This window comes from Bufo gargarizans, chromosome 2 (assembly GCF_014858855.1).
Source record: "Bufo gargarizans isolate SCDJY-AF-19 chromosome 2, ASM1485885v1, whole genome shotgun sequence".
Classification (NCBI taxonomy): Eukaryota; Metazoa; Chordata; class Amphibia; order Anura; family Bufonidae; genus Bufo; species Bufo gargarizans.
Genome location: NC_058081.1, coordinates 698,076,012 through 698,087,384, shown reverse-complemented (window position 1 = coordinate 698,087,384; position 11,373 = coordinate 698,076,012). Strand labels below are relative to the sequence as shown.

The 11,373-nt window shown below is 43.0% G+C and overlaps 1 protein-coding gene across 1 annotated transcript; it reads left to right on the top strand.

Annotated features, from left to right (window-relative positions):
• The first annotated feature begins 651 nt into the window (after positions 1-651).
• Positions 652-6,148, top strand: LOC122927024 (zonadhesin-like). The gene is made up of 4 exons (XM_044278569.1): positions 652-711; positions 1,585-1,640; positions 2,460-2,498; positions 5,722-6,148. Exons 2-4 carry the CDS (start codon positions 1,604-1,606, stop codon positions 6,030-6,032), a joined length of 387 nt encoding a protein of 128 aa, XP_044134504.1. The 5' UTR covers positions 652-711; positions 1,585-1,603; the 3' UTR covers positions 6,033-6,148.
• Positions 6,149-11,373: the final 5,225 nt, after the last annotated feature.

The following is an 11,373-nucleotide window of genomic DNA, read 5'->3' as shown; positions in this document are numbered from 1 at the left end:
CTTAAAGGAGCAGGGCCCCATGGAGGTCACTGTTAAAGAGCGGGCACTGTGGAGGTCACTGTTAAAGGGACGGGAATTGGGAAGGTCACTGTTAAAGGGACAGACACTATAGAGGTGACTGTTAAAGGGACGGGGTGCTGTATAGTTCACTGTTAAGGGGGCGTGCCCCTGAGAAGGTCAATGTCAAGGGAGTAAGGTGCTGTGAAACTCACTGTTAAAGGGGTGGGCTGCTGTGAAGCTCAAAGTTATGGTGACGGGCTGCTGTAGACATCCCATTGTAAGGCGGCAGGGCACTGTGGGGGGTTCAGTGTTAAGGAGTGAGGGGCAGTGGAGTTCACTGTTAAGGGGGCGGGGAGCTGTAGAGGTCACTGTTAAAGGGGCGGGGAGCTGTAGAGGTCACAGTTATGGGGGATACTGTCGATATCTTTTAACGACACACACAGACATTAAATGAAATAGATGAAATATTCCCGTGTGAAGCCGGCTCCTTCTGCTAGTACACCTATAATATTAGCTTAGAGTAAAGGTACAGTATTTGCATAAAGTTGCGCCATCTCTTCGGATGACTGTCGTATTATACATTATACACAAAAATAGATCTCAGGTCACATTCTGAACACACCTTAATCCTCGAAGTATATATAATAGAGCACCAGTAGTATCTCTGCATCACCAGAAGACCATACTCATCATCATACGTGCATCAACCAGGTAGGTACAAAGCTTCTTCTCTTATCCATAAAAGATATAATTGGCCCAATATGAAAGGAATATTCTATGGGAATGTTCTATCACAGGGGTGCCCAACCTACGGCCCTCCAGCTGTTGCAAAACTACAACTCCCAGCATGCCTGGACAGCCTACAGTTATTAGGACATGCTGGGAGTTGTAGTTTTGCAAAAACTGAAAGACCGCAGGTTGAGCATCCCTGTTCTGTCATCTCAGTGGGGCATCACTTTGGTGCTCAGTGATTTTTTTTTTTTTACCACCCCCTTTCTAGGAGAAATGAGGGAAAGGAAGACACTTTTGCTGAGAAAGCATTGTCCATGGGAACCCAAATGTGGTCAACCTGCAACAGAGTCCCCCGCATAGTTGACTTGTCTTTTATGTTCTTGCTTTATTAAAAGATTCATCCATTCATTTGGGGCATTTGGATCTCATGGAACATGTGCCAGGGCAAAAATGTATTTTACAGTCTTCTTTCCACCATAATGAACTCTTTCTGACCATGTGTTACATGGTTGCCTTTACATTTGAAAGTCTGGCATGTAGAACCACATTTCTCCTAAGGTAGACATTGCAGGGAAACACATGGAGCTTCCCCTAGAGATAAATGTCAATCACCACTGATTAAAGTAGCTGCACCCACATCGATCAGTTGATTGTGGAGGTGACTTCATTCTGAGAAGGGATTGTCACATTTCGAACATGTCAATAGATTTACTCAATGTGCCATCATGGTGTGTGTGTTGGGGGTGAGGACGCAACTGGGTTCAAGAACAGACAGTGTATGAATCCTGTGAATATATCTGCAGACCTCTGATAATGTTTATCACTATAATCAATTTAAGTTATCATTTACAGGAAAAAGTTTCAGCTAAACATGACTCGAGCCATCACATTGCTGTCTATATGCCTGGGTGAGTTGCACATATGATATATATCTGTAAACTATGGTGTCTTACTGCAATACCCATCCACGTGAAAGCGCATCCATTATAACTTTTTATATCACTAGTATTTCATTGTCAGTGAGGTCTCTGCAGATGACCAATGAACAGTTTACATGTCAGACTGTAGCAGCTCTTTCTCTCCCTTTCAGAGCAGGAAGTCTCAGCACAATCTCTATTGGTTATTGAGATCTGCACACCCTTTTCTTTTAGGTGGGTGCTCATTGAGAGAAAAGTCAATATATAGGAAAGATCTATGGCACACTGCTTATGATGATATTAAAGTGTATTATTCACTCATTTTTGAACACTTGGTGTCACATTTCATCCAGTATTTGGAATATCTACAATAGTCCCGACGTTTCGGTCATGTATGACCTTTATCAAGGGATCTGTAATCTATGTGTTCAAGAGAGGCAGGATGTATGTCAACTGATGACAGTGAATAAAAACCATACTACATTGTAGCGACATATAATGATGTCCCTTAGGTCAATACCATCTGCTAAAGTGTAAACATAGACCTTCCCATTCCAGACTATGGTCGATGTCTGCATCATGATGGGCAATGGTATTGTGGATACCTAGCTATCGTTAAATGAGGGATCCTCCAGTTTCCAGACACCATTGTAGTCTCTACCTCACTAGTCTCACTAATTTCTTTCATCTTGTTGCAATGCTGACACCACAATATACAGAACCAGTTACTTTATAAACCCTGCAATTGTATATTCTTTAGATTCTTCTGTAGAATGTACACACCAAGAATTTTTCATTTTTATTTTGTAGGTGTTCTCCTCCCACTCATTGCTGCACGATCAGTCAAACGTAAGGATTTAACCCGATAAAGACTTGTTCATTGTATTCCGTTTTGTTCCATGTGATATTATACATTATATTATAACTGTTACTATATAAGTCTTAGATTTCACCATACATATTCTCCATATATAGTTCTCGGGTCCTCCTGCAGAAACGGAGTGCGGGAGACACTACATTCTCATCTCTGACTTAGCATAAGTGGAAGGTAGAATGGCTGGGTACTCCAAGTATAGGATGTGCCACTAGACACTAATCCGTGGATGGGGTTTCACAATGGAGAGGCCCCAGCTAGTAGCATTACTGAGTTACAAAATCCAAGTGGTCCCCTCACCATGTGCGTGATGTCTAGTGTTGAGTGAATCAGAGTTAACAAACTGGAATTTGATAAAAATTGCAGGAAAAATTTGATTCGCCACAAATCCGAATTTTCTTGCGCTTTGTGGTAACATCTGATTTTGTTTCTATAATCACTTCTGCACACATTATAAAGTGAAAATAAGAAGCCAGGGAACAAGGGATCACCCATAATGCCATTCTGCCAGCCAATCAGCAAATAGCCAGCACATGTGATGTGACAGCCCTATTAAAAGCCTCATCCTTCCTGGTCTCCGCCATTTTACAGTGAAATGAGCATAGGGAGAGACATGACAAGTGCTAGAGAAAGTGTTTTACAAAGCTTTTAATAGTGTAATCTAGGATATGGACAGTGTAGGGAGATTGTAGAGAGATTGCGGCGAGAGTTTTCAGACACTGTAGGGAGAGCATAGGGAGACTACAGCACACTACATGCTCTGTAATCTAAAGGGATCCATAGGATGCAGTTTTTGTGAATCCCCTGTGTAGAACACAGAGATATCTAATTAATAGATAAGCAATTCTATTACGCATTGAGTCTCAAATTGAGGTGAATAACCTGTGTAGTATAACTGGGATGTCCACATTGATAGTCGTGTTTTGACAACCAATCCTACTGTTCTGGAATGGTTGACTCAGTCTTCAAAATCATCTAAACTGACATCAGACAACCACAGCCAGGCATCTGTGGGTTCCTCTGACACCACACTTAGTAGGCATGGCCCAGGAACAAGCTCTGTGCCCTCACCTGTCCTGAACCTGCCTTAGTCTGTTTCTGCTCCTTCTGCTTGGGAAGTGTTATATGCTGCTGGCTCTGCTCCACTTTTCAGCAAGGAAGAGCTGATTGAGGACAGTCAGCATCTACTGCCCAGCCCAGATTTGGAGGAGAGATCCGCTGCTTCCTCCTGTAGGCATGCAAGAAGCGACGATGAGAGTTGCATGGGAGTAGGTGTTGAGAGTGGTAAGGGACGTGGCCATGAGACTGGTGAGGGTGACATAAGTGATGAGCAGACAGTAGTGGATGATGATGTAGCCAATCACACGTGGGAGCCAGGTGAAGAGGGGGCTTCATCATCATCAGGGAGTGAGGGTGGCAGCTTGCCCGTGAGACAGTCCCTGACATCTGCCTCCTCTAACAGTGCCTCGTGGCAATAATGGGACAAAAAATTGTTAGTAGTTGCCCTGTCCCACGGTGTCCAGTATATGTACAGGATATGGTGGCTTTATCGGTGTACATTGTATAAACAGGATTATTTATCTGTATAGCATATTATGTTATTATTTGTGCATAGTGTATGGGAGAAGCACTATATTGTGGAGTTACTGGTGTGTGCAGGGTTTAACAACATTTTTGGTGTGTAACGTGTAATAGATGATATTTTTTGTGCATAACACATGATGTTCACGCCTTTATTTCTTGTACGTTTTGACAGCGATATCAACTTATACTCTAAAGTCATTATTCTTGAGAAATGGCTATTTTTTCTCTTGGAAAACTAAACATCAGCAGCAAGGAGTTAAAGGGGTTATCCAATCCCTATAATGCCCCCCAAAATGCCAGGGCACCACATACAGATAATACTTAGCTCGCTCCCAACACCCGCGTCACTGATGCCCACACGGCCGCCACTGCATCCCCCCCATAGCATGAATGAAAACATCTGGAGATGTGGGGGGCAGTCAATAGCAGGCCACAAGGGGAACGAGCCTCCTTAGCATCACGGGTGACGCTAGGAGGCTCATTTCCTATGCGGCTGCTATTGGCTGCATAAGTATTACCTGTATGCGGTGGCCAGGCATTTTTGGGGAAATAATATGGGTTGGATACCCCTTTAACCGTTAGGATACCAGAGGTTTTTTCATTTTTTCATTTTTATTTTTCTTCCCTGTCTTCCTTGAGCCATAATTTTTTATATATTTTTTGGTCACATGTCCATATGATGGCTTATTTTTGGCGGGACAAGTTGTACTTTCTAATGCCACCATTTAATATGGCATATAATGTAGTGGGAAGTGGACAAAAAATTCCAAATGAGATGAAATTGGAAAAAAAAACGCTATTTCTCTACCATTTTACGGGTTTTGTTACTGCGAAGTTCACTTTGCGGCGAAACTGACCAGTGTCTTTCATTCTCTGGGTCAGTAAGAATACAATAGGGGGTGGCAGGGGAGGAGCCAGGGTAGGTGGTGGAATGGGCCAGGAGTGGGTAGTGGCGGAGTAAGGGGGCCCAATGATTGCTATAGGGGCCAATGATTGCTATGTACGCCCCTGATTTGACCAAATTAACTTTCTGCACCTGGCGACATCACACACCTGGTATCTCAGAGTAGCGCTACCGACGTAGTTCTCTCCATTGTAAAGACCTGGCCGTTGATTACTGTCTGGCGGCACCTGGAGTATCCTCGGATTATACTGTACTTCCAGATTAACAAACCCTCCTTGCTCTTTGGTCACTTTCAACTCATTCTATATTCATACTGTACATTAGATGCCGTAAATAAATACATTTTATTGTAAGTTCATAGTTTTTTTTTAGGTACAAAATGTAAACCAGGGCTGAGAAAGTGTCTAAATGAAAGTAAAGAAAAACCCATTAAGTTAGTCAATGCTGTTCTATTCCAGCAATGGGGCTCCGGTATATGCTCCTTCTGTTCCTCTGTGAACCATCCATGGTGATATGCACTGGTGCAGCCATTGACGGACCTCAGCAGTAACATGTGCCCAACCAGTATGTGACCGCTAAGCCTCTGTGGTGGATAAGGGTCTGGACTAGATTACATAACCATGGCTGCTGATACTACAAATATCCCCCGGGAAGGGATAACACTGTTGTTGCTTGTTCTTAATTCTTCTTCTTCTTCTTTTCTTTTGTAGGCTTATGTTCAGGAGACAGAGAATATAAGTCCTGTACACCAACCTGCGATAACTTGAAGCCTAACTGCCCTAAAGCGAGATCTCCAGGATGTGTCTGTGGAAGCGGCACTGTAGATAATGGCTTAGGTGAATGTGTGAATATTGAAAAGTGTGATTTCTGCAGCGGGAACACAACATATATCTCATGCGGCAGACTCTGCTTCCCTCAACAAATTTGCGCAGCAGTCTGTGTTGAGATGTGCGTCTGTAAAAGCGGCTATGTGTCCCTACCTAACAGCGACAGATGTGTCCTTCGTCGGGATCTCCCCTAAAGTAGATACAACATTTAAACCGTCTCATGTGTGTCTTATTAACAATTGTCAAAATCTTATGTGACCTCATTATAAGGAGAGATGTCCGATATAAATAAAGTGATTGCAGACATTGATTTTATCTCTTCACACTGATTCACAAAACGCTCAGCATCTCTGACCAGATCACGGCCACCCAGATTGAAAAGTGCATCTGGTGGACTCCAATGGCGAGAGCATGAAGAGGTAAAGAGAGGGCTGAGGAGAGACAGTGAATGTGCACAGTGGTTCCAGCCCAATCCAGTTCCTTTCAGCAACATATACAGTATATATAGAGACTATTACTTCTGAAAGGAGCTATCCAACAAATACAAATGTGGCCCGTTATGTTAAGTATATCAATACAAAAAATAATAAAATGCTGCTCTCCAGTGTAATTTTCACACTTTTTAGCTTCTATACTCACATCTCTGCAGCTCTGGTCTGTTCCCCTTGTATTTGTGGGCAGCAACTCATCACATGTGACCATCATGCATCTCCCAGGAGTGTATCACAGTTAGCTTCTGTTTACTAGAGATAAGCAAATTCACTGAAATTCATATCAGGTTCAATTCTATCAATACATTCATCAGAGTCTACTTGGTCCTAATACTGTAAATCTGACCGGAACCAACATTCTCCAAATTGTCCTGGAAAGTCATGTATGTGGTCTCCTTGGACTGGAACCAACCCCTTTCAAGCTCTTTAACACTAAGACAGAATCAGTAATGGCAGACTGACAGTAACACATATTTCTACAGGTAAACGGATGGTAGCCAGAGGTAACAAACAGTCTGTTTAATCCCTTAGTTACTGCCAAAGGCATTTTTATGGTGGTCACTAAGGGGCTTTAGGCTGGACTGACTTTTTTTGGCTGCACAAGTTTCCCTTGCAGCGTTGAGCAGAAGCTTGGCTTTCACATGAGTGCCAGGCTCCTGCTCTAAAGATCCAGATCAACAGAAGCACCGATCCTGCCCATTGTAACCCATTTGATGCTGCAGCCAATAGTGACCACGGCAACTAAGTGGTTTAAAGTGAGGAAGCTCACCTCATGATAGTCGGGGGACTAATAAGGTTCCCAGGTCTGCTTACAATATAGGCTCTATCAGGTGCAGCCTGATAGATTGTCTGTCAGTATAGTACTGATAGTATAATGTACTGTACTGGTGAAGAAGTACAGTGCATTATAGAAGCGATCAGAAGATTATTTGTAAGTTAAATAAAAAAATGGTACTCAATGGTAGTCTTGATGTTTTTCCTATCCAACTCCAAGAGCTTTATTGGCAGGACCAAATACATTTAGCATTGCCAAAGCAAAACAAAGCATTATCAAGGAAAGGGGGGATTTGGTTTTGGGAATAAGGGAAGGGTATCGGGGGTTAGGGTATTACAGTCTATAAGGGTGTGGAGGATATAAGGGACAGTATGGGGGGCTGGGATATACAGTTCATAGGTGAGGGGGGGTAATGGGGGCAGTATAAGGGGTATACAGTCCATGGGGTATTATGTTCCTCTCCGTTGGTGGCAGGTAGTGATGTATTATGCAGCTATTTGCACGGTTGTTTCCTCTTCCCCCAGTAGGATGTAGAGTTTCCTCTCCTAACCTGTGGAGGTGAAATCCGAGATGCTGGCGGAGAGTCTCTGGAAGTGGGCAGTTCTCACGGGTGCACAGTCTCTCCTCCCAGGGCTTCCATGTCTGTCTGTGCCGCCCTGTCTCTATCTCCAGACTGTGGACAGTCAGACGGTACAGGCTTAGGGTCTTTCTGTCTTTGTGGTGGTGTAGCCTCTCCAGATAAGGGGCCATTGTGTACTCCCTCTGCAGTGCTTGGTAGACGGTGAGTTTCTGGGAGTTCTTTATGTCACTCCTCCATTCCTCTAGGTATCATTCCTTGCAGCTTTCTATAGTCTCTTTTATTTGGGCTTTTGTCAGGTTGTGTTGGTGGTCTTGGCTGGACTGGCTGCTGGTGCTTTGCTTCAGAGAGTATGGTATGGCCTTGGCTCCCTGGCTCAGTGAGGATTTTTGGTGGTAAGTGCTGGGGTTGCTGTTCTATATATGCGCCCAGTATGAGAACGCCCTCTGCTGGATATTCAGTCATAGTAGGAATCTGCCTAGCTCTGCCCGGCATGCTGAGTTCGAGGTGCTGCAATGGACTTGAAGAAGATACTTGCAGAACTCTAGATGGAAGACTTCTGTTGGGCTGGAGTCCCTTTTTCATTGGTCAGGGTAGGTGACCGGGCCCTATACCTCACTACTATAGAGCAGGATTGGGATGATGATGCTGTCGAATATTTTTGCCCAGACTCTCACCGGTGGTTTTAGGTGGTAAAGTTGCCTTCTGATGGCATAAAGGGTTCTTCGCTCTTTTTCTTTCAGGGCCTCTACTGCTGGCTTAAAGCTTCCTGACTGGTTAATCTCCAGCCCCAGATAGGTGTAACTGTTGGTTGTCGCCAGTGTGGAGCCATTTAGTATAAATAGAGAGGTGGAGGTTTTATTTTGATTCTTCCTCTGTAACTCCATCACTTTTGTCTTCTTTGAGTTGATGGGCAGTGCCCATGTGGTTCAGAAACTCTCCAGTACTGCCAGGCTATCCTGTAGTCCCCTTCTTTGTTAGGGAGAGAAGCAGGAGGTCATCTGCATACAGCAGGAACTTTACCTCGCGGTCATGCAGGAGAAGGCCTGGTGCTGAAAAGGATTCCAGGGCTACAGCCAGTTGGTCAAGAAAGAGTTAAAGGGGCTATCCATCCCCAAAAATGCTGCTCCCACCAAATGCCCCTCAAACAGATTGTACTTACCTCGCTCCCGGGGAACCCGTGTCGCTTCTGCTGCTCGCACGGCTGCCGCTGCTAATGAATTTGAGTCTATTGGAGAAGCAATCTAATTATTGCTTGGTATAGATCCCTAGGGGAACTATTAAAAAGTATAAACAAAAGAAGAAGAAAAATGGGAAAAATTGAAAAAATATAAAATATACAGTATATATATATATATATATATATATATATATATATAAAATAAAGAAATTCCGCAGCACATCCACGTAGTAGAAAAATAAAAAGACTTTATTCACCCAGCGTGCGACGTTTCAATCCTCTCAATGGGATTTTCCTCAAGCAGTGACATGGTAGGTTGTGCACTGTGCATATTTAAGCACAGACCCATAATTAAACAATTGATGTGCCAATTACAATCATTACAATTAGTGTACATAAATCATGAAATGAACAATATAAAAAAATGTTAACACAATTCTATCATATCAAAAAAAATATACGTGCAATAATGTGACATGAAAGATGTCCCCAATTCATTCAGTATATAGTATATAGAGACATTCATTAATAACAATAAAAATCAATTCAGGTGTGTATCATCCAAATGATTAAAGTGTGCAGGTGTACCTTCGAAAAAGGATGAACAAAATTGCAGAGGCGTGCAGCGGGGGTCAATGCTCATGGATGTCGGCGTCTCAGGCATACCATTGCGCATGTCGCAAGGACCTTCCTGGGGCTCTCCATCACGTGATCGCATATCTTAGTCATTCCTTAAAGTGCGCATGTCCAAGGACCTTTCAGCATGTGATCAGCCTGCAGTCATGTGTTTGGACATGTCACATGATCGGAATGAGTCAGATCGGGATCACAGTGTATGTTAATAGTACAAGTTCGTGTGTAACTGATAACATTAGCAGTAAGTGTGTAGCAGTAATCGCATGTAGCCATCAATATACAAATTATATCAATATATACATCCAAGTATGTATCTATGAAACATACAATTTTTACATATACAATTTATACCTCCGTTGCATTAGCCCGTGTCAGAAATAAAGATCTCGCACACAGTCATGGGAATCACAGAGCCAATGAGCAGCGCGATTAGGGGGGGATCGACCCCACTCCACAATGCATCGATCCACATGAAGGGCCACATATGAGAAACAAACGTCATAGGAGGGAGATGTAAGTGGGAATACCATAATAATATAGGGAGGGGCGGGAATACCGCCACTTCTCCCATTCAGTATTGAGTGCAGTATAGTAGTTGTTTAAGAGTCCCCTAGTCTAATCGAGGACTTCAGTGTTAGTGACCAATGTTGTCATCATCAGGTCACAAACTGAGTAATTCCCCCTGTCAGTTGGTTACCATTCCTGGAAACCTAAACATAGCAGACCCGGGAACATCCTCTAGATTACGGGGACTCACTTGTCCATGTCCATAAGAAATCCCACCCATCTCACCAAGGACAATTGCTCATAAGGAGGCCAATCATGTTGTGAATCAAGACACTCGAGTGTGTCGATCAGACGCCCCCATTCTCACACAGCCCCACTCTTGTTATCACATGCATGCATGCGGATCAGAAAACGCACGGGCAATGCAACAGGGGACATTAGTAGATCAATCATGTTATGTATTCAATTTTAGATTACATTACATACAAAGTACATTCATGTATTATGCGATATCAACACAATGTCTTGTAGGCCTTCATACTCAAAATTTAATCGTAAAGACAGAAATATAAAAAAATCTATATAAAAATGTTATAATGGTAAGTCTCATGATGGTCCAATGAAGAGACCTTCCATCCTTCCCCCTACTGTAACTACGCAAGATGTTCACCCTTAGTCCTAAGGATGAAAAAAAATATCAGATATAAAATCACCCTGTTCAATGAACAGGGGGCACAACCACATATTATTCCCGATAGAAGCAGGAGAGCAGAATCCGAGGCACAAACATCTAAGACAATAACCAGGGTCTATAGTCCACATTTAATCCCTGAGGTTTTACTGTATTGAGTTTGGCAATCCATCGCATCTCACATCTCTTGAGTAGAGCATGTCTATCTCCACCTCTCCGTGGAGTGGGGATATGATCCACCAACATACATTTGAGGTCCCTCTCCTTGTGACCCACATCAGTAAAGTGTTTTGGGACTGGAAGATCCATCCGTTTTTTGCGGATGGTGTAACGATGTTGATTAATTCTACTTTTAAAATCCCATGAGGTCTCACCGATGTATAGTAATTGACATGGGCACCACAAGATGTATATGACAAACGAAGATTCGCATGTTAAGAAGTGCTTTATATAATATTTTTTATGTGTTTGCGGATGTACAAAGAAACTCCCCTTTTGCATATATCTACAGTTGATACAGTGTAAACATGGAAAACTTCCCAACTTAGGCCTATGCAAAAAAGTTTGACCCTGTTCTTTTTGTGGACCTATATCGGTATGAATAAGTCTATCCTTGAGGTTCTTGGTTCTTTTGTATGACATGAGGGGAGGAAGATGAAATTCCTCAATCCCCTCATG